Below are 23,846 nucleotides of genomic sequence, written 5' to 3'. Positions count from 1 at the left end.
GCGTTCGAAATCGCGCGCGGACTCTGGTCAAAGGATACAAGGACTGCTATTTTCACCGTTCCTTGTTACGGATTTATTTTTATTGGATGATTATAGTTTAATGGGCGGATTTGTGCGTAACGCGAGTTGCCCACGCGATCTGTGCTCATACGACTGAACGCACGTTTCGTCAAATATTCAGCTTAATAATTTAAGACCTGTGTGTACTTATGGCTGTGTAATGTCATGTCACAATGAACAGGATTTGTATGGAGTGGATACGCTGCAAATATTTGTTTTCGTCACGTCCCCTTTGAATGTATTTGCACGGTACAGTAGCTCATTAAATATTATATTGTTTGTTCTCCGATACAAGATGTATTAAGAGATACAACATGAATTCCATATTATCTATGTGATATGGACGTATTGCTGTATGATTTTCATATACTCTATGTTTTTACAGGAGGATTCTGGAAGAGATCGCTGATTAAGTTATAAGACCGAGTGTTGTGGTTTTCATAATATTATTATTTTTAATTTGTGCTTTGTTCTGTAAAGTTGCACAATGAACAGTTTTTCATAGTTTCGTAATTAAAACTATTTGATTATATTATTACGAAAATTAGCAAACATTCTCAACTAAAAATCAATTCCGATAATAATTATAGAAAATGTTTGCTAGTAATATATTATATTAAAATAAAATGATATGTTTTTGAGCATTGAAAACTTTTATCAAACATATATAAAACGATTTAATTATATCTTTTAATGCTTATATTTGCTAGTATATATTTAAATGATCAATACTCATTAAGAATTCTAAAATAAATTAAATAAATTCGCAAATGGCTGCTCTTTCAACCCGCTATCATAAAAGACAGACTGGATATAATATAAACGCTTTGGATAGTTGAGTCGAGTCTCGAGAACACTCACGTTAAGTAGTTCTTTGTATCTCAAATGAACTCGCACTTTTCAACCAAATACTGGAATATTATTAAATAATATATTATTTAATGATTGATGGTAGATAGTATTACTGAAGCACTTTGAAATATCTTAAATTAAAATAAAAAATTACCACTTATGATCCTGTATCGACAAATCTACAAATTACCAAATAAGTAAAAATCGGGTTAGTTGGGTTATTTTTCAAACATTTTGTATAGATTTATTAATCCTAATAGTGCATTAGTATGTTATAAACGTGAAAGTTTCTAAAAATGTACGTTTGTTACTCTTTCACGCGAAAACCAATGAACGGACGGAGGAGGTTCTATGTTCGTCTGAATTTTTTTTTTTATGTCTGCCATTTTAACCCTGGCTGTATTGATTCGGAAGACTAGAAAAATTAACCTGTAACATCAGCTTAATATAACTCTTATACATAATATCTTAATATGCCAATTATATAATTGTGATTCTTGCATTTAGTCCGAGTGTCTGCTCTGTTAGTATACAGTTATGTTATCTGTGGTTCTATAATGGTATTTGCCGTTGTTTGAGTTTGAGTTTGAGTTTAAATTCAATGTATATAAATTATTTTGCCGCCAGTTGCACGACTCATGATGCGAGCAAAGAGTGCTCTATTTAATATTTGTACTTGCTAATACATTTTTATTTCATTTTATATGATAATGGTGAGAGACATGTTTTTCTTGTCTAAAGAGTTATTTTAATTAATAGATATAACTTATCACGAAAATTTATTTTTTAGTACTATAGGTTACGACACCTAATTCCTTTGTAATATATAAAAAACTCCTTCAAAAACTATAATTAAATTATTAAGAGTAAAATAAATAAGTTGATAATTCATACCCACAATGGGATTAAATATCTACATAATAAACATGCAGATAACTGCATAATTATGAAAAACACACGAGAATATGCTTAATAGATTTTGCGTTTATCGCAAGCATACTGACACCGATAAATGGATATAGAACTTTATTTTATTCTAGTTCAGATACTTTTATATCCGTATAACGCAAGGTTAATTACTCCATGAATATAAAAACCTACTTCATCTCATTTATAAGGGGACACCTAATTTATTTCGTTCGGAAATAGAGAACATTTGCTAAAATTACGTTTTCTTTATTTAACTTCTTATATCTAAAACATACCTTTTAGCGTTGTTTATTTTAGTGTATTTACACATTTAATAACGCTTAGTATGAGTGTCGCCAGCCAAGAACCACCACTGTAGCAGCCATAGAAATTTATACTATGTGAAAATTTCAATTAGTATATGCTGATTATATTCTTTTAATACAATCTTTGTAATAGACAGCCGAGTTAAAAAATAATTGAAACTTTTTGGTTCTGAACAGAAACCGAAGAGAACCTACTTTTAATTATAAATTAAATTAAAAAATTGTTTTTTGTTGCATAAAAACTGTATTTTTACACTTTATAAAGTAGCGCTTTATAAAACTACAACAGTCATATCTATAGCATAGAGAATATAGCATGATTGTACCATATTAAAAAAATTAGGTACCCAATTGGTCATTTGTAAGTCATACTTTGTAAGATTTCATGTTATAATTGCGTTTTAAGATAACAAATAAACTGATAGATGACACTAAGTGATACACTATTTTTCCATTCATACGGCCGTGATTTATAGTATTATATGTTATATGGATGGTATACCGCCTGAAAGTAAGCTAAGATGTGGTACACGATGGAGCACGCATCCCTAGAAAATACTTTTGGAGACTCCAGATGGAAAGACTCGTCAGGGAACAGATTCATGAAGCATGTTCCAGTCCCTTGTAGTTCGAAAATATAGCGTAACGATTCCGTTTGCCTCGACGACCTATAAATCAAGAAAGGGGATGGCGGAATCATAAAAGAGTGATGTAAAATTATTTTTGTCCTAAATTAAGCGTATATATAATTTACATATATACGATTAACAACTTTTTGACCGACTTTAAAATAGGAGGAGTTCTCAATTGTAGGTATATTCCGGTGCCTTTTAAATTTCGCCTAGTTTTGACGGTTTGAAAGCGGTAATTCTTTTTGTTAAAAACAGTCATTAATTATTTCCTGATTCCAACCAAAGCACATCGCAAATCATGACTAATCATCATCATCATCATCATCATCATCATCATCATCATCATCATCAGCCCATATATTTTCCTACTGCTGGGACACAGGCCTCCTATGAGGGTTCTGGCCATGACTAATGCCTATTAATTATTTGTTTGAATGTCCCTAATATCATGAGACTTTCATCTATTTAAAGTGTAACCGTTATCTGGTAAAAACAAACTATCATATTAAAACTTCATATATCAAAAAGAGTCATTGTCATCACCGAAATGTCAATTGCTTAACAATTGATAAAACATATCTTAAATTCAAGAGCAAAGATTAGATAGTCAAATCGTAGGGGCTGAGGCTGCTTGATCGACACCTGCCACATACTCAGGCTCCAACATGGAGAAGGTTTGTAACAACACAAATTATTTGTTTTCTTTCTTTCAAGGTTAATATTTATACTAAGTACTAACTGATGTTCGAAATGTGACCAAATCCATAAACAAAAGAGTAAATATGCATGTTTGCGTGCATTACATGTTGGTGTGTGTTTTGTACACTTCCCTATATAGGTAGATATAGGTGTGAGAAGTGAGCCAAAATTCGCTATCCTTCGTCCGTTAAATTTTAGTAAAAAGGATACGCAAACATTGGGAGCCTAAATAATACTCATTTTTACTGTCTGTATTGTATATAAACATTTAGATTCACAAGTATCACTTAGTTTCAACTAAGAACCATAATCCATAGTCTCTCCCTATATCGCTCTATAGACCTATGGTCTCCATAATCCAAACGTGGCAATAAAAATCTCAGTATTTAAAATCTAATAACACAAAACAACTGTTATTTGAATAAGCTTCATAGAAACACTTCGGGAAAGTATTTTATAAAAGCGCCAAGAATTTTCTACAAGAGTGGTCGTTAGCATTTCTTAATGGCATTGTTTATAAATATACTTCTCAAGATCATGTAGCGGAGTGACATGACCTGAACATTAAGGTGTTAGTTTTGAGAATTTCGCCAACATTTCTCTATAAACATTTTTAGAATCCAATAAAGCTTGGAAGGTATTAAATAAACATCATACTTTTATTACGTTAAGTATATTTGAATAGAAATTTAAATTGTCTTGTAGAAATAACACCCCTTAATATTACCAAATAAAATAATTGTTATACATTTCTTCGGTTTATAGATAGAAATGTTGGTAGCAGTTTATACGATAAAGAGGGACAAATATATGTTAACTGAACAATTGAATATTATGAAGATTTTTTTGTAATTCAATTAAATATTATTATAGATTGCTACACATTTTGAAAGTTATGAAATCGTCTTTAACGGAAGTGTAATTTCAGAAAGTCAAGCAATTATTCAGCCGATATGTTCCGAATAAAGAAAAGATGTAGGGTGCATATAGAACAATTATTATATGTAGGTATACATATTAAATTAAGAATAAGAAATTCTACAAAATATGTTGGTAATGTCATTAATAAATGCGTTAATAAGTGTTTTTTTTCCTCTTACACTGGATATTGGCGCAGTCCCTCTATCAGGCGGACCCATTAGCAAAGAGAAGAAAAATAAATATTCATTTTTAAATCAAACGTGTACACAATACAGTAGATATATAAATAATATATGGAAAAAAAATTAAATATCTAATTAATTATTCCATGCATTTATTTAATTTGGCAAATGAATTAACCTATCCGCCTATTGTCTTTATACGAAATATAAGCAATTATCAAACTTGTAATTAAATTTGTGTAAGCAATAAGAAAATTAAATGTAAGTCATAATAAATCAATTAAAAAAGTCCAATTAATATAGTAACATAGTGGTGTAATTAAAAAGTGTGAATAGTGCCAAATTCCTACAATTAAACATCAACTCATTGAATAATTATTATTCAATTAATGTTAAAAACTTACCTAAACCATCAACTTAATATAAGGCAAGTTAGCACTGTAATTTTCACATGTAAGTACATTCAACACTACGCGTGTGTGTTGTTTTCATTTGTTAAGTAGGAAACAACTAGTAGGTAAAACAATATCAGAATTCTCTTTACTATCTAATCGTATAACACTATCGACATCTTCAATTTACACGCTGATAAGTGTTCTTGGTTAAATTTAAATGTTCATGACTGTGGTAATCGCTCACCATAAGGCAAACCACCAGCTCTGTAGCCCATTGTAGCATAAAAAATGTCAGATCCAGTAAGAGTTAACATGTACCTATAATTTTTATTAAATAAGATTTTTTGTACATCCCAAAGGCGACATAAATTTGTAACGAAAGTTACTTATCATTTAATGTGACTAAGAGATCATTATGTTCGTGTTCGAATCTTCAACTGTCTCATTAATTTATGCAATCAAATCCTGAAAATCAGTTTATGTTAAACACGAACACATTATATACAATGCAACATAATATATAACAAGATGTTGTGGCATGGCATATTTCTTCCATTAAATGACATATTCATTACTATTCATTAGCCCCTTACGAACCTCATTTAGATCTGTACCTGAATATAAGATTCCGAAAATACCACCTTTATTCCAATCTAAAATACCATATCAATAGAAAGTTATATTTTTAACGGATTGATTAAATTTATGATACTTACTCGGATAAAATGAAACAAGAAATATTTATAGTTACGAGGTTTATATTTGCAGACATCAAAATATTCATGTGAAAATGAAATAAGCACTTCACACTAATAGATCACTCCTAAGTGATAGGGCAACCCAACAAATATTGTTCTCTTTTTTCTTAAAGCCTATCTTATTTTTAACTTTTCTTCTTTGTACAATTTTGTTGAAGAGTAAATAAATAGACAATAAACAAAACAATTGAGTAACTAATCTTTGGCGTACCGTTTTCTCCTGATAATAAAACCCAAGTTTGTCAATTGTCAGGGTTACCTACTATATATACCTTAGCAGATATAAAAGTACTAAATCAGAACAGACTCCAAATGCGAAAAACCTTTTCTTTAGATCCATGATTAATGTTCTGTACCCATGTCTATGTAATTCTTTCAACCTCAAGTATTGAAAGGCATTAGGTAGTCTCAATCAGTTTAACCTTGGGCATTTGTATCGGTATGTTTTTTATTTATAATTTATTAAAATAAAATTAATTTCGCAAATAGATGCCTATGTTTTTTAATAATAAAAAAAAATGTCAACGAAATTACGTTAAAATATACATAATTAACCACGGTAAAAGACGCTATGTACCTATAATAATGTACGACTGACATAGGGAAAATAACAAAGATCTTATTGATTATTCTCAGTAGAAGCGACCTTCCGAACCGGTGGTATATATAAAAAGATTACCGATTCATAACTTCTTGTAAGTTTACATGAAAACAGCTCAAATGAATTGTTTTGTGTGTACATGTTTCTTAAAGGCGATGATCAATTCTTAGTTCCTATGAAGTGTAAGATAGCTAACTCGACAGCGAGATGTATTCAAAGATTAAATTAAATTTTATTGTGTGTTAGATAAACTAATGATTTTACAGTTACAAGATAAAAGCAGATATTTTTTCCTAACACATGACATAACAAATTATCAGATATGTACAAAAGAGCTATCTGGCGTATATGACTTTCAAAAAATTAATGTATCAAGCAATTGTTTTTTGATAGCACGTCATAAATCTTTTAATTACCTAACGAATCGTCATATCTCAAATCTCAATTAAATAACAAAACGACGTACAAATATCTCATTTAATTTTTCCTTAAATCTATGTTTACGTCGCTAGCTTTGCTCAGCAGGCATATTATACCGCTCCGTTAATGTGGGCATTGTGTCTATGAAAACATTATCTTAACTGGTGGCTGGTCAGTAAGTGCTGTACCTACACCTAGATTTTTAAGAATTTATGTAATAGAAAAGCATGCACCGGGGATTTTATGAATAATTTTTATGTAATCAATATATAAAGAGCTATAAGTTCCTTTGAACACAGTCCACTATCGACAGGACATCCTATCGACTAGTTCCTCAAGTTATTTTAAGTCCCTTAAAAGGATAAACACGCCACTAGTACTTCACATCATAGATTTTATTATTATGTTAAATAACCTTATCTTATCTGAGTGAAAGCAAGGAGGTTCTAGTAAATTACCAGTTTATTTAAGTCTAAATTTATCCATTTAACTGTAGTATCAGTATTATATTATACGATAAATTAAGACTTCAGAATTTACAATGATAATAATTATTTCCTTTATAAAACGACCATTGACTTTTTAGGGAGTGAGGTAGGTACATATTCTGAAATGGGACCAAATCACAACAAATTCCTTTAAAAAAACAAAAAGAACCACATCAATCGATCGAAAACCCACGGAGCTATCGAGTAAAAAACCAGATATGAATACAGTCGAATTGAGAACCTCCTTCATTTTTGAGAACGTCGGTTTAACTTTCGTTATAAAAAACGTTTATTCATGTATTTACATTCGCAACAAAAAACAATTAAAGAATGTTCATTTCATTGTCAGGATACGAAATACCGTATTGTTAGATATTTAGACGTTTAATTGGATTCACAGAAATTTTAACTGCAAAACGTTGTCATATCAATATAATTCAAATGGCAACATTGCGTGTCTAAACTAATTTGAACTCCAAGCTTAAATGCGCACTGCAATACTCACTGTAATTTTTAAATACTAGCCTTTATACAACTAATGGTTTTTCTGTGAACTTTATTACTGCAAGGTCCTGATCATAAAATAATTTTATTAAAATGATGATGTAATGTGTGGTTCGTATTAATGTTGCACGTATAGAACAATGGTAGATTTCACACATCAGTAAAACCCCAAGTTTTGTATCATATTTGCACATTTTACTTGTACACCAAATGTATTTTACGTATAAAAAATGAAAATGATCTAATGAGTCCCTCTTTCCAAATGCTTACAAAGAATATTGTACCTTATCAGTTCTAAAAGTTGTCAAACGATTTTAAATTTCCTGTCCGATAACCAATACATACCTACTCCTTCCACAGAATTTCAAGAAATTTCGTTAAAAATACAATCTTTTTCGGGAAAGGACCCTGGGTTATGTCGGACTTACACTGCTGAGAATCAATAACCTAACCACTAAGCTCTATTGTGTTCCCCCGCATCACTTTCTAAGTTAGCGGAATCGCGAGTATTTAGTGAAACTATCTTTTATATCTGCCTTACTACAATAATAATAATACAAACAAACTAAACAAGTAAGATTTTGCCTTGCTTTTTATCATTTTAACTAGTGATAATGTATAATTTTTTTAATTTTACCCTTCCAAATTTATTTAGATCAAAAGACATGCTTTCTGTGTTGTTAGTCTATGCAGGTTATGGTTCTTCTATAATTATTTATCAAATGCCATGTTTCATTGTCAAATGTCAATTGACTTTGACAAGTTCCCATTATTTGGAATTTGCATTTTGATTATTGCGATTATTTTTCAGTATAGCCGACTTTCAAATGTAATAATTTTATCACATCAAAGTTTTTGCAAAAATTATCCATTGCATGTAAATTTTACATGTGTAATGTCTTTGTTCGAAAACACGGGTTTTAATTCCACCCTTTACGAAGCTTTGTATCTTCAAATCGAGGATACTCTGGGCTTCGCGAAAGATTTTTTTCAATCGTGCGTGTCATCACTGCCAATTGAAAACTTACCTAAAAGTCTTGTAAATTTTTATGACTTCACATTCTACGAAGACTTAGCGGAAGTATTTTTCTTTAACGAGTTTCAATTATTGCTCCTTAAAACATTTCTTATCATTCTTGTGTTTACGTTGTTATTGATTTTTATATCTTGGCGAGTTTATGGAAACCGGATATCTGAGCGGTTTATGAAGCCCGGTAAGTATATTTCCGCATTCAATTCTACTATCGCGTTTCATTTCATTCTGAAATGAAATTAATTAACCACTAACAATCATTGCATAGGTACGCCTTTTCTCTGGCCTTACGTCACATAGTTTTTTATCAAAGATACCTACACCGAAGATACCTATATTTGTGTATTTTCTAATCTTTTATCTTTTTAGTAGTATTATTAGTTACTAAGGAATGTTACCTTTGTTTAAATTTGTGAAACCAAATCTATAAAAAATTGACAAAGAGAGAATTCTCACTGTATATTTATTGTATTAAATACTTTTCAAGTCAATAGTTCTTATTATACTAAAATTGTACCATGTATTTTTAATTATGCATAAAGAATTTTAAGTTTTTTAATTTACAATAAGTATTGCCTTTTCATTTTTAATACATGTTGAACAGCTACTTCAGCAACCATAGCACAACTAAAGGAAAGTGTATCCAAGCTTAAACTTCCGAAAGAACACACACCAAGAATCTAAAATGGCTGAGAAGATTAAGAAATTTTTTCAAAAAAAGAAAGCAGACGCTAAATTCAAGTTAGCAGGCCCTGGCCATAGGTTGAGTGAGTCCAGTATAAGCAGCCAGTCTGTGGTTAGAAGGGAGGAACCAGCTGTGAAGAGGAGTGGCCTCTCAGAGGAGAGTAAAGTTGCTGCAGAGGCTGCTCTTGCAAGACTATCTCAGAAAAGAGATAACCCCGCTTTCAACACTTCTTTAGCTGCTATTCGGGTATGTATTTAATATTTATACAATTGAAAACTTTGCTACATTTGTAGAATACTTAGAAAATAAGTAATAAAAATGAGTTCTGCCTGCAGCTCCACTTGCATAGATAGTCATAGGAAAAGATGTACAGTCTGGGAGTTTTCATGGCAAAGTTGCAGTTCCAATGAGAATATCAGGATAAAAAGTATTCTATGTCCATTCTCAAGAGAAGCAGTCTTTGTATCAGGTTTCATCTAAATTGGTTCATCATCAGGTTCAGTATTTAGGTGTGATTAGAGACAGATTCACTAGTGTAAATGTGAATTTATATTATTAGCAGGGATTTTACAATTATTTTCGTTAATCATTAAATTTACAGTTATTTTATCTGTCTATAGTAAGTTATCTCCATAAAGAATTGAAAATAATAGAGACCCATTTGATTTGAAGTCTGCTTTATGCAATGTCTTAGAACACTTTTATTAAAATGCTGATAAATTGCATTAAAATCTATCTATGTAATAAAATTGTAATTATTTTACTTAATATTTATTATTTTTCATTATTACTATAAGGCGCAAGTCAAAAGGGAATTGGAGAGTGAGACGGCAAACTCCAAAGGTAGTAATGAACCCCTCCAAGTGGAAAAGAAGATAGAGATTGAAAAAGAAGTGCCGGGAAATTTTGCAGCCTCTGGTGTTTATTTCAAGTGAGTTTTAAAAACTTAAAATCCTGAATACCAAACAAATGTTCTGATTCTAACATATGTTTGAGTACATAGAAGTCAATATCACGTAGATTACAAAGTTTATTGAAATATCAATCAGTTAAAACATTAAAAAATTAAGCAACATATCATTATATCTATCGATTTAAAATCTGAACAAATGCCAGATAAAATGGTGAAACCCAAGGATCCTTTGCTTTGCTTATTACATGTGCGTAATTTTAATTTACTCAATGAGGCTGTATTGGTATTGAGACGTAAAATACCTAATGATATTTTATATCTACAAGTATAATCCTGGTATTAACTATTACGTTCATTATACATAAATCCTTCATTGCAGATGTCCACTAATTAGCAACGACATACTATCAAGAGATGAGTGGAAACGCAACATAAAAACATTCCTATACGAACAATTAGAAGAGGAGCGAGGACTCACGGCGTGTCTTATTATCCAGTCGTGTAATAATAATAGAGAAAAGGTGAGCTTACGGTATCCTTCCTCCTTACTAATATTACAAAATTTCAAAGTGTACTTCTTTCATGTTGCATCAAGTGGTTTTCTGATATGATTTTTGATGTGGAGATTGTGTCTGGAGATAATTAGCCTAGAGAGTGTCATGGGCTACTTTTTATTGTGGAGTAATATCTTATTCCCATGGCCAATTCATTATAATGTCCATTTGTAGCGCCTCTAAATTTTTATATTCCAATAGATGGCGCTATATTAAAAATGTGACATTAGAATATGGCATTGTAAGATATGTAAATTACATATTATTTTATTGAAGATATGTCTGTTTTTTTTTATAAGTCCATGGCTTTACTATCTTGATATAAAGTACAATTTCATAATGAAGTGGAAACATCACATCTAAACTTTATATGTTGGAACCATCTGTATATCCATATCAGCAAATTATATTATTGCTTTTCTTTAACATATGTTATTAATTTATGTGTAAATTTACAGATTGATACCTGCGTAGAGACACTATGCAAATATTTGGAGAATATTGTGACATACCCTGAAGAGGAGAAATATCAGAAAATAAGAATGTCCAACAGGTAATTATTTCAATTTTTTAGACATTTCATTAAGAAGAGTAAAAAAAAAAGGTCACGTGCCTCCGTCTCGCTAACGGTATGAAACGCAATAGCATTCAATGCTATTTCACACAATCTGAAGATATGATTATATAAAATCTGGAGTATTAATTGTATTTTAATAGTCTGTTGGATTAATAGTTGTCTGTTAAGATACAGATGTCGCTTTTCATAACTTGTTAAAACTTGTTCCATTCCAAAAATTTCTATGTAATCAACAGGATTACTTATAAATGGCATGCATTGTGCCTTGTTGTTCAAGCATTGATTATTCAACATTCGGCCCAACTACCCTCACTTTGTTAATAGTCTTTGTGACTGGCTATGATTTGTTATCAACCGACCACATCAAATAGGCAGTCGTATAGAATTGCAGTACATTCTTATTGCGATCAAACTTCTATCAATTATACTTAGATTTATATTCAACACATCCCTCTTTTTGAAATCTAACAATAATATAAATATCCATAAAATCCATAGAGACGCCATAATATATTCTTTTTATAAATAAGTACTGATGATAAATGATCAATTTCAGAGCGTTCACAGATCGTGTGCAGCCAATAGAAGGCGCTATGGAATTGCTGTTAGCAGCTGGGTTCGCTCAACAGAGGTTGTTCAACAATGAAGGTGTCGAGGAGGACTTTCTTGTTTTCATTAAGGACAATGTGCCATCTGTCGAGAGTTTGGTGGTAATATAGAATAATATTATAATGCACTAGCGGTTCGCCCGCGGTGACTCAGTGAAGTTGCCGGTTTCAAATCGTGAAAGAATTTTTGAAATCACGCAAAAACTTCCGAACCGATTTGAATGAAATTTGTTACGTAGATAGATGGACAACTGGAATAAAACATAGGCAACTTTTTATCTCGATATTCCCAAACTACTGTAAACTACGGTTACACCCGCGGGGCGCAGCTAGTTTATATTATAAGTTGGGATTTTACACTTAATGATTTTATTTAATTTTTAACATATCATCATGATTATACCATTTATACAAATTGCGTATACAGTCACTGATACACCTACTGGACATTCATTGCTTTCCTTATTTGTCATTTTTACCAACAGATGCACTCAACAGAACCCATCCAGACCTTATGTATTTCTTTTATAATAGTTTTTTTTTTATTATTTCAGACGTTAATAGACGCGCTACGGTCAGCCGAACCCATACAATTGGAGCTGGATAGAAACCTGCAAGTGTTGTTACCTTCTCAAGCGGCTAATAAGGTGCAATTACCTCCCTCCTTCTATGCACTCACTCCGGAGGAAATCAAGAGGGAACAACAGCTGAGGTATGTTATAATAATTAGTTTTGATGATAAAATGTTTATTTTTACCTGTATTTGTTTTGTATTTGAACGCGCGATAAAAAAAAAAACCGGTCAAGTGCGTGTCGGACTTGTGAGTGTTCCGTACAAATAAGCTCAAGTGCAACTGTATAAAAAATTGGCCACTCATACAATTTATAACCGTGCCAATCGTTGCCTAACCTCAATTATTTTTTAATTTGTTAGTATGGCAGACAACAGAAATTCATGTTTTTGTCGAAGTTAGTTGGAAGTTATGTCTATCTCAGGCATACGGATAGACGGCGAAGTCTTAGTTATAAGATCCAGTTTTAACAATTGGATATGGAAACCTAACTAGCAACATATAAATCGGCACATTTTTATCACTTTCCATAATTTTCCAGTATCTTAATAACTTACCAGTAATACAACATAATATTCTTAAATTTTTATATATATTTTGTACCATGAAAGACGCGTATTTAGGATAAGTAGGGAGAGGGGCTTAATCTAAAAAAAAAAAATCTTAATCTTAATCAGAAAAACCATTACTTGATAAATGGATGAAAAATTTAATGCTGGGAGAAAAGTTATTGCCGAATTTAATTGACCACTTGTAGGCCATTTTTGTAAAGACAAATAATTCTATAATTCCATTTTTAAGAGTGTCATTACAAATGTTTTTTATTAACAGGGCAGAGGCAATAGAAAGATCTCAAATGTTGCGAACTAAGGCTATGCGGGAAAAGGACGAATTAAGAGAAATGAGGAAATATAAATTTGCCATCATTAGGATACGCTTTCCTGATGGGATTTTACTTCAGGTAATTAATTTTATTTTATAGCACACTTCTATTAACTTCACCTGTATGTATGTATGTATGTATGTAATTGACACGTTTAAACTCGATTTTGACCCACTTAAAACGAACAGATTTAATTCAAACATAGCACACTGTCAATTGTCAGCACAATACAATAATATCATGAGGTGATCTTAATATCGCCTTTATTAAATAATTCATTAGGATCGCCAGGATTAATTATTTCCTTACGTACATTATAATTATAATAATAATTAAAGATATTATCCTCTGTATAAGAGGAAGTAACACAAGTTTAGTTGATTAATTATCATACAAGTGTGATTTTTTTATTATTTTAAACTATATTTTTATTATTTATATGTAATATAGAAATATCACAATTCATTTCAATAATGTTGTGCGTTTTTTATTGTAATCATTAAAAAAAATAAAAATGAATTCTAGAATAACTAAAAATTAAAAAGGCAGTTATACTGATCAAAAAAATTCCTTTGAAGAATTTGTATTTTGTTTCAGGGAACATTCTCAGTCTACGAACGCTATCTAGACATTCATGATTTTCTTCGCGAAAATCTAGAACATAGTGATCTACCGTTTGTGCTAACCACGCCTACAGGTCAAAAACTAAATTTAGACGAAAATTCAAATAAAACACTAATTGATCTCAGATTAGTACCAACAAGTGTGTTAAATTTCGCGTGGCATTCGTCTGTCGCTGAAGAAATTAACAACAGCCCTAATAAAGACGTTTATTTGAAGCCTGAAATCATGGTTCTAGTGCAAGAAATATAATGATTGACTCTTGAAATATTGATTGTTCTTTTTTCTCCTTTGTATGTTAAATGGAATATTTCTTAAGATAAAGTACAGTGTTTTACTGTTGCCTTTAGAAAGCCTTGGAGGTTAGTTTTCTAATTTTGTAAATGGAATTGAGGACTTCTTTTGCATTTATAAATTTTGAAGTATGAATGTGAAGTAGAATTGAAGCGGATTTAAAATTTCATTATCATTTGGTAGATAGTACCAAAAATCTGCAGAAATGAGTTAAATTTTTAAAGTGATAACTTCTTATACCGTTTCGTTACGTTACGCGTTACGGCGCCAGCAAGTTTAAGTTATCACTTTAAGACGGCCCGAAACAATTTTTTTTTTTATATGTGCTACCCTTTAAACACTTTGGTTTCTATATAAAGTATTATTTATTTTAGCATTCACATCTAATTTATAAACGAAACATTGAGAACCTTATATTTATATGTGTAATCAATCTAGTGGACTGTTTATTCTTGTTAATAATTGATATAGGAAACATGTAATTCACTTTAATCATTACTCACATTGAAATCCATGTTCCTTATCACTGAACTATTTTGTAAATTAGTTAATTAGTAGTAATTATAATTCTCTCCCCACCACGGCCGTAGCCAGGGGGTCGTTTTAGATGTTCAATATAAAATATTCAGATATAATAATTTAACGTGTGGGGCGTATCTCATTTACTACATGTTTTTAGACTCTGGATCCGTTGCCTGATAAAGGACTGCCAATATTTCTTGCGAGAGCTTTTATAAGGCATATAAGGATTGTTTTATGCATATTTAATAGTTTAACTTTACTGAACTTCCCAAAACTTGACTGACTACTCCCCTGACCTAATACATGCACATAATGTGTAATTCTTAAGATGGTTGAAGATTAAAAAGCTTCTAACTTATTATGTTCGTATCAAAGTAATTTGGTAATATAATATTGTTATCTTTCACTATTTTTGGTAAGCCGGATGTTCATAATTGTGCAAAATAAATTTAATAATGTTATTCGTGTGTTTTATTCAATAGATCATGTGGGTATTACCTTGTAATCATCATCATCATCAGCCCATATATGTTCCCACTGCTGGGACACAGGCCTCCTATGAGGGTTCAGGCCAAGTGCGGGTTGGCAGATGTCACATGTCGTCGAACTTTTAATTCTTGGACATGCCGGTTTTCTCACTATGTTTTCCTTCACCGTTTAAGCAGTGGTGATGTTATCCACATGCGCAGATAAATTGAAAAATCAATAATTTATTTCCTGCACGCTCGCCCGGTCTGGAATCCCGACTTATCGATTTTGAAGTCCGAGGTTCTCACCACTGAGTCACCACTGCTTTTTCACTTCCATCTAATATCTAGTGCTTAATTTGTTCATATAAACATAAGGTGACGCAATAAAAAGCATATTTATTTAAATAAAACTACGCAAAATTAACATTTAGCGACATCACTAGTTTCTGGCACTTTATTCTCCACCGTGACAGATTTGGTGCAATCTTGCGTTTTATATATTCCGACCAGACGATTGCAAGCTTCGAACATGTTGTAGCGCAGGGAAATTATGATGAATTGTGCGTTTTTCGTGCGTTCCTGAAAAACAAGAATTTCTAATTCGATTTTTTTTACCGTTAGTTTTTCATAAAATTTTTTCTTTACTTTTTTATCTTTCAAGCAGCAAAGAAGGGATTTTATGATTATGTCTAGAGATAAAAGGCTAGAGAGTGACATGGGCAACTTGTATATATTATATACTGTAGGAAAACATCTCGTTCCCCTTAACTACACGGGCGGAAATTACGTATTTACAATTTACAAAATTCACATCGTGTACAAATTATACTATTAAAGTTTCATTATTTTACACATATTAAGACTCAAACAAATTAACTAAACATGCTACAGTTTTAAATTAATTTATGTTATTTTATATACAGAAAAAGGCAATTATTTTTTAAACAGATTATTATCAACCATTTTCTCTCTGAGCTACAAAAAAATTCTAAGTTCTTGTTTTACATACACATCAATATCGCGATAATCTCAGATACTGCTGATCCGATTTGAAAAATTCTTTCAATGTTAGATGGTCCATTCATTGAGGAATACTAGGCTATATTATAGATTTTGCTTGGATAAAACCGCGGTGCACAGCTAGTGTAAGTTAAAACAAACAAAACAGCCACATTCACAACCCATGCAACAGGCCCATGTCCTTTCCCACCCCACCCAGTCCTATGCTTTAGTCCTCTCGTCAAGAAAAGCCTACATACCTTAATATAATTGGCGACAATCGATATATTTTTGAAATCCAGCGCTGCATCGATCTCGTCCATGACGTAGAGCGGCGTGGGCTTGTAGTAGTGCAGCGCGAACACCAGCGCCAGGGACGAGAGAGTCTTCTCGCCGCCGGAGAGGTTCGATATGTTCTTCCATGATTTATTCGGCGGTCGGACACTGGAAATTTGTGTAGTTAATGTTATTTTTAGGGTTTGTGTTGAATAAATGTTTTTTTTTTAATTATACTAGCTTTTGCCCGCGGCTTCGTACGCCTAAAATTCGGAGTACTCCCCACCCCATTTTCTATGTTATTATAGATATAATGACCTTCCTTTTGAACCACTCAATGAAACTGTTGGGTAATTTTAAAGATCTAAGCATACAAGATACACAGACGTCGGAAAGCGATTTTGTTTTATACTATGTAGTGATAAATAAATTAAAAACGATTGTGAGACAGGATGTTTATCCATAGTTTTGTATTTATCTTAAGTACTTTAAGAACAGTATTTGTCTGAAAAGGAAGAGTTTCACAAATTGACTTTATTTTTCTGCGCTTGTTACCACAGAACTTCTACCGGTTGAACCGATTTAAATGATTCTTTTTTTATTTTAAAGCTATTTGAACTCATTTAAATTTGAACTAGTTCTGACAATTCTAATTATTGTGGTCATAATAATAAAATAAGTTAACACTATCCCACAAGTACCTTTTTATAAAATGGTAAATTAAGAATAAAATGATCGTTTTTAAAATACGAAGGAGATGAAGAAAGAAGAGGCAAAAAAAGGACTGTTTTTCACCTGAAAATAATCCCTTCAGTGAATGGATCCAGAGAGTCGACTAATTCCAACTCGGCATCGCCTCCCAGAGTTATCATTTGATACATTTCCTTTAATTTCGCCGTTATCGTGTTGAAACCTGTAAACATTATGATTTATACTATTTATACTAATAATATAAAGCTGCTAAGTTTGTTTGAACGGGCTAATATCAGGAAGCGGTGGACCAATTAAAATTCTGTTTATTGCATAAGTGTAAAAAATAATAATTAATCAATTGGATCAAAAACTTTTTGAAAAAAAAAAAAAACTACAAAAAAATTATTTTCTCAATTTTCATTAACATTCTAGAATACCCGGCCACGCGTTGCTGTGGCTGAGTAATAATTAAAAATATTGAGATTATAAATCATTGGGATAATTAATCGAAACAAAAACTATCCTATATCTTAAGTTGGACCAATTTACACATAAAATGCCAAATTTCATCAAAATCGGTTCAGTTGGTGAAGAGTTCATTGGGACATTCATCATGACACTGGATTTTTATATATAAAGATATATATCCATAAATCTAAAAAGTTTACATTTACTTACATAACAATACATTTATGAAACTCACCGCTCAAGAAGTCAGTAGTTCTCTTCTTACGCAATTGATCATACAGATTCCGCATTTCATTCCGTTTTGTTGTTATTTCGTCCAACTCCGCCGCCCGACGCAAGTACAGCTCCTCTTTTGCTTTGTAATCCTGTAAAGGAATTATAGAATGTCACTTTATTTATAACTAGCTGCGCCCCGCGGTTTCACTCGCGTAAGTCCGTATCCCGTAGGAATATCGGGATAAAAAGTTGCATATATGTTATTCCAGTTTTCCAGCTGTCTACGTACCAAATTTCATGACAATCGGTTCAGTAGTTTTTGCGTGAAAGAGCAACAAACACACACACATCCTTACAAACTTTAGCATTTATAATATTAGTATGACTATAAATAAATCTTTTAAATTTGTTTATTTGTTACATTAACACGATTTTATTAGCTTCACTTGTATGTGTGTATTTAATTGATTCCTTTAAATGGAGATATTTAAATTAAATTTTGTACATTTACCAGTGACAAAAACAATAATAACCTGTATGGCCTGCAGGTTGGGCGTCCTGTCGGCGAGACGCGCGCGCTGCGCGGCGAGGCGCGCGCGCAGCTCCTCCACGCAGCACGCGTCCAGCGCCGCGCCGCCCAGCGCCTCCAGCGGCGCCGCGCCCGCAGCGCCCGCCCCGCCTGCCGCCTCCACGCCGGCGTCCTCCAGCCGGAGCGATTGCAGCTGCGGACGGAAACATTATTACCATTGTAAAAAAAATTGTAAACAAAAATGACACAACTAAAATGAAACTTCCCTACTTTCCCTACAGAGATTCCGTAGGGATAAGACATAAAAAAAATACTGCTTTTTTGCTGACTCAGTGGTGAGAATCTCGGATTTCAAAATCGATAAGTCGGGGTTCGAGACCGGGCGAACGTGCAGGAAATAAATTGATTTTTCAATTTATCTGCACATATGGATAACATTATTACTACTTAATACGGTGAGGAAAAACATCGTGATAAAACCAAGTGCCCAAGAATCAAAAGTTCGACGACATGTGACATCTACCAACCCGCACTTGACCAGTGTGGTGAATTAAGGCCTGAACTTCATAGGAGGCCTGTGTCCCAGCAGTGGGAACATACATATGGGCTGATGATGATGTAGGGAGATTAAAATCAAAGGTAACGCCGAATATATCGATATGCATATTTCTATGTTAAAGATAAACTACTAAAACACTAATTAATTACGAAAATATCCTCCAGTTAGGAGTTAGGATCCTCGGGATAAATCGAGGGTTCAAGGCGCGCGTGAATGATATAATTCTATCTGTCAAATGTGGATAGCATCACGACTGCTCAAAAAGGTATTTTTTGCTTCTATTTATGCTTGAAGAAGGTCGTTTCAGCTTAATTGTCATAGAAATAGAATAAATCCGTTATAATCAAATAATAATTTCTGATAGTCCACGAACATACCTCTCGCTCCCACTGCGGAATTTTGCTGCTGCAGTCCTGTATCGTCTTCTCCATTTTACTGACAGAATTATTCGCTTCCAGCCTCTCCGATTTTATCTTATTTTCGTTTTCTTGCAATTTCGCGATTTCTTTACGCAGACCCGCGAATTCACTCGTGCCTTCCGTTATTTGTTCACCTAGCTGTGAATTTAATTAAATTCTTTTTTAAAACATAGAATATTATTAAATTTCTTTATTGTTTGCAAGGTCAAAAGCATCAAATACGTTAATTAATAACGTAAATGCGAAAACTATTTTAAACTAACAAATTATTAACCGACACATAAAAGACAAAAAAAAAAATACAAATTATTATTTGTAAATAGTTTTTAATATATTAGTATATCAACATATTGCTAATTTACCATCATTTTCTTTTCAATAACTTTCATTAGAGAATGAATAAAAGCAATATATACACGTAGGTATAAATAAATATATTCCTATATCAATACCTCCTCAAATTCCTTCTGCAAATTACCAATGTCGAGAGTCAACTGTCGCTTTTGATTGCCGTAAGTTTCTAAGTTCTTCTCGGTTTCCTTCAAGTCCGCCTCCATTTGGGTTATTTTATCTTTCGACTTCTTTGTGTTTCTGAAATCACACATAAGTTAACATTTAATTAATTCACAGACATCGGGTGGTTTGGGACAATCCTTACAATTATTAGGAATACGAAATGTGTTTGTTTATTTGTCTCTTAATCACGTCGCAACGGAGCGATGACATGATATTTGTGTGAAGATAGTAAGAAGACTCCCTGTTCATATATGCGTATAGCCTATACGCATATATAGTGTATGTATACATACGATATGAAAAAACAAATCGCAAGAACTACTTGCCCGAATCGGATGAAATTTGTTCAAATAGCAAAATATGAATTCCTTCGACTAATTTTATTTAAAATTTCTGTATTTGTAGTTTTATGTCAAATTTTTATTTAAAGTATTGGTAAAGCTGTAATAATTAAGATACATGAATATAAATATTAATTTGATGCATCCTACTATCCTATCCTACTATCCTACTAATATTATAAATGCGAAAGTTTGTAAGGTTGTGTGTGTGTTTGTTGCTCTTTCACGCAAAAACTACTCAACCGATTGCAATGAAATTTGGTACGTAGATTAATAGTTTATAATATACGATACGTATTAATAGTTTTAACAAGAAATCATGTATCTAATTGGCAAACCTTTCTTGAACTAAACATAATATAAGCCACCGTCCATATTTTTCATAGACAACGCGCGCAAATCCACAGGCGGGAAAGTTAGTAAAACACACTCACCGTATACTAGTATTGATTCCGACCCTCAGTTTGGTTATTTCTGCATTCACTTTATCTATCTTCTTCGCCAGGTCTTCGACGATCTTCTGCAGCTCCTTCACTCTGTTCCCCGCCACGGCCGCTATTTGCGCGTCCACACCGTGTACTTCCTTCTCTATCTGTATAGTAATTGAACAAAATTAATTACAATATTTAAATGAACATTATTAATATACCTGATATATAATTTTAAAAGTTTTTTTTTTAATAAAATTGCATAGATTTTATAGATAAAAATAGGTTTATAATGGAAATTGTGTGATATATGAATGCAATTATAAAATAATTTAAATATACATAATTTAATCATAGGTACCATTATAATATTACGGCTAGAATTTAATCTTACATTTATCATTCATCACTGTTGTTTATACATTTAATTGTTATTTTTTGTAACGTATGTGGTGTAACTCTTACGAATAAAAAATACACATAAATATAAATTAATAGAAGAACCCGGCAAACTATGATCTACCTAACTCTTATCATTTAAGGATATAAAAAATAGATGCTGGCTAATTCTCAGACCTACCCGATATGCACACAAAATTTCATTTGAATCGGTCCAGCTGTCTGCGTACCAAATTTCATTGCAATCGGTTGAGCAGTTTTTGCGTGAAAGAGCAATAAACACACACATCCTTACAAACTTTCGCATTTATACTATTAGTAGCAACAACCTCTCCGGCGTCATGATTGGCTTTGTTCAATTTCTCTTCGGCATTTTGAATTTTCCCTTCCAATGCAGCTTTCTTAGTCTCGTCCACTCTGCACGTGGCCACCTTCCGCTCCTGATGTTCTATTTGACTCTGAAATTATTTTATTTTGCATTATACTATTAACATTGTTCCTATTAAATATGTATTTGACTAGCTGTCTGCCCCGGTTTCGCTTTTGCTACGAATATAGTCTATGTCCCGTGCTGAAGATGCAGCTTTCACAGCAGCAGTAACGGCGGTGAAATAAATTGGTCCAGCAGTTTTTTGTGAGAAAACATTAGAAACACAAAAATATACAATAACTAGCTGCACCCGGCAAACGCTGTTCTGCCTTACTCTTATCCTTTAGGGGTATGAAAAATAGATGTTGGCCGATTCTCACACATACCCAATACGCACACAACATTTCATAAGAATCGGTCCAGCCGTTTCGGAGGAGTTTGGCAACGAAAACTGTGACACGAGAATTTTATATATTAGATAATAAAAATACTCCTCTATGAGTATTTAAACGTTGTTAAGCTATTTAGTAACAGTATAAAAATTATGGACAATTTTTTTCGTAATTCTATCAAATTTTTAATACAACAAACCGAAAATTCAAATTCATTTTCATTCCCCAGTCACTATATATATAATATATATTAAATATTAATAGTATAATAAACACATTTTTTTTTATGGACACATATTAGTTATAGATTATTTACTAAAAAGTATATGCTCTAGCTAGTCCATGACTCAAAGTGATTCACGAAACCCACTTGTAAATTGGGCACTTGCTCCGTGAGACAGCTCAGCTCGATCTCCAGTTTGTGCAGGGCGCGTTTCCCGTCTTGGCTGCTCCTCTGTAACGCAACCAACTTCTCCTCTAAGCTCTCTTGTTCTGTGCGTATTCCGGTCAATCTGCGAAATTATAGTAAGTCGAATTATAACGGATTGTAATATGTTTCATAATCCAACTATCCTACTAATCCTACTTCCTACTATCCTACTCCTACTAATATTATAAATGCGAAAGTTTGCAACGATATGTGTGTGTGTGTTTGTTGCTCTTTCACGCAAAAACTACTGAACCGTTTGCAATAAAATTTGGTATGTGGATAGCTGGACAATTGGAATAAAATATAGTCAACTTTTTATCCCGATATTCCTACGGGATACGGTCTTAAGCGTGTGAAACCGCGGGCCGCAACTAGTTATTTATAACATTAAGATACGATATAGTTATTTATAATGTTAAGATAATATATAATAGATTTTCAGAATAATTCACAAAAAAATACCTTTTCGATATTTTGCCAGAGATAAGGTTTTTTTAGGATGCTAATATCTTTCTATTCTTTAATTTTTTTTTTTATTTATAAGACATGTAGATGCTTTAAAACTAAAAATTAAATTTAACAAAGACCGCGTTCCATCGATACAACACTGTAATCATTGAAATAATGTTTCATATTGGTCGGGTTGGTTCTTAATCTTCTCAAAATGTTTAACGCACCGTGTGGTCAATATGGTTCTCAATATGGTTGTCAGTTTAGACACGTTAATCATGGCGGAAGAACGAGCCCGAGCTACAAACGCCACGTCGTTAACAATTCGGGACATTATTTAAGGGCTGCGCGCGTGTGTGTTTTAATGTCATTTTCATTACATTTTTTACCTTTGACCACGAAATCAAAGTCATTCAACAACTCGTATATAACTATGGTTTTAATAAAGATTTCAATAATTATCGATCCAAGACCCACACCTCTCATCGATGGCGTTCAGTTTATCCTCCGTAGCCTGTATGACCCTGGGGTCCTGTTCGCCCGTGTCCTGTTGCACTGAGCTGGCCATTCTGCCCCGGGATACTGTCTTGCCACCTCCCGACATTGTACCTGGGAATATTTATTTTGTGTATTATTTGACTGGTTTTATGATTTTTTTAATACATAAGAATCTCGACTCCTGTGTCCCCTTGTGGGATTTGATGATGATAAATATCTCACATACTACTCCGCCCGTCATATACACACACACACATACACACACATGCACTCGAAATCCATAACCCCTTTTTACATCGCAACTGGTTAAAATAGAAAACAATCATAGACCAGCATTATCTATTTATTCATTCTATCATTTCGCATACTTATTTTCAATCAATC

The 23,846-nt window shown here is 32.5% G+C and overlaps 2 protein-coding genes across 2 annotated transcripts in view; one reads left to right on the top strand and one right to left on the bottom strand.

The window, feature by feature from the left end:
• Positions 1–8,823: 8,823 nt before the first annotated feature.
• On the top strand, positions 8,824–15,470 carry LOC119836703 (UBX domain-containing protein 6). The gene is made up of 9 exons (XM_038362128.1): positions 8,824–8,961; positions 9,385–9,711; positions 10,263–10,396; positions 10,758–10,899; positions 11,391–11,485; positions 12,066–12,219; positions 12,672–12,829; positions 13,521–13,650; positions 14,170–15,470. Exons 2-9 carry the CDS (start codon positions 9,466–9,468, stop codon positions 14,443–14,445), a joined length of 1,335 nt encoding a protein of 444 aa, XP_038218056.1. The 5' UTR covers positions 8,824–8,961; positions 9,385–9,465; the 3' UTR covers positions 14,446–15,470.
• Positions 15,471–15,821: 351 nt separating this feature from the next.
• Positions 15,822–23,846, bottom strand: part of LOC119836716 (structural maintenance of chromosomes protein 4) — a 51,122-nt gene continuing 43,097 nt past the window's right edge. Inside the window, exons 14-24 of the mRNA XM_038362149.1 lie at positions 23,444–23,573; positions 22,455–22,596; positions 21,652–21,780; positions 20,930–21,087; positions 20,091–20,229; positions 19,597–19,776; positions 18,665–18,853; positions 18,151–18,280; positions 17,550–17,667; positions 16,739–16,922; positions 15,822–16,058 (exon numbers count right to left, since the gene is read on the bottom strand). Coding sequence (XP_038218077.1) covers positions 15,900–16,058; positions 16,739–16,922; positions 17,550–17,667; positions 18,151–18,280; positions 18,665–18,853; positions 19,597–19,776; positions 20,091–20,229; positions 20,930–21,087; positions 21,652–21,780; positions 22,455–22,596; positions 23,444–23,573 — 1,658 coding nt within the window. The 3' untranslated portion in view covers positions 15,822–15,899. The remainder of the gene's footprint in view (positions 16,059–16,738; positions 16,923–17,549; positions 17,668–18,150; positions 18,281–18,664; positions 18,854–19,596; positions 19,777–20,090; positions 20,230–20,929; positions 21,088–21,651; positions 21,781–22,454; positions 22,597–23,443; positions 23,574–23,846) is intronic.

The sequence above is a fragment of the Zerene cesonia genome, chromosome 25 (assembly GCF_012273895.1).
Source record: "Zerene cesonia ecotype Mississippi chromosome 25, Zerene_cesonia_1.1, whole genome shotgun sequence".
NCBI classification, from domain to species: Eukaryota; Metazoa; Arthropoda; class Insecta; order Lepidoptera; family Pieridae; genus Zerene; species Zerene cesonia.
Note: the sequence above shows the minus strand (reverse complement) of the source record. Positions and strands in the feature narration are given on the sequence as shown.

Bases quoted from the DNA above. Each gene is read 5' to 3' on its own strand.
- LOC119836703 (XM_038362128.1), top strand. From the start codon at position 9,466: ATGGCTGAGAAGATTAAGAAATTTTTTCAAAAAAAGAAAGCAGACGCT. The intron at 10,397-10,757 runs GTGAGTTTTAAA...CCTTCATTGCAG, and splicing joins GCCTCTGGTGTTTATTTCAA to ATGTCCACTAATTAGCAACG. The intron at 12,830-13,520 runs GTATGTTATAAT...TTTTATTAACAG, and splicing joins AAGAGGGAACAACAGCTGAG to GGCAGAGGCAATAGAAAGAT.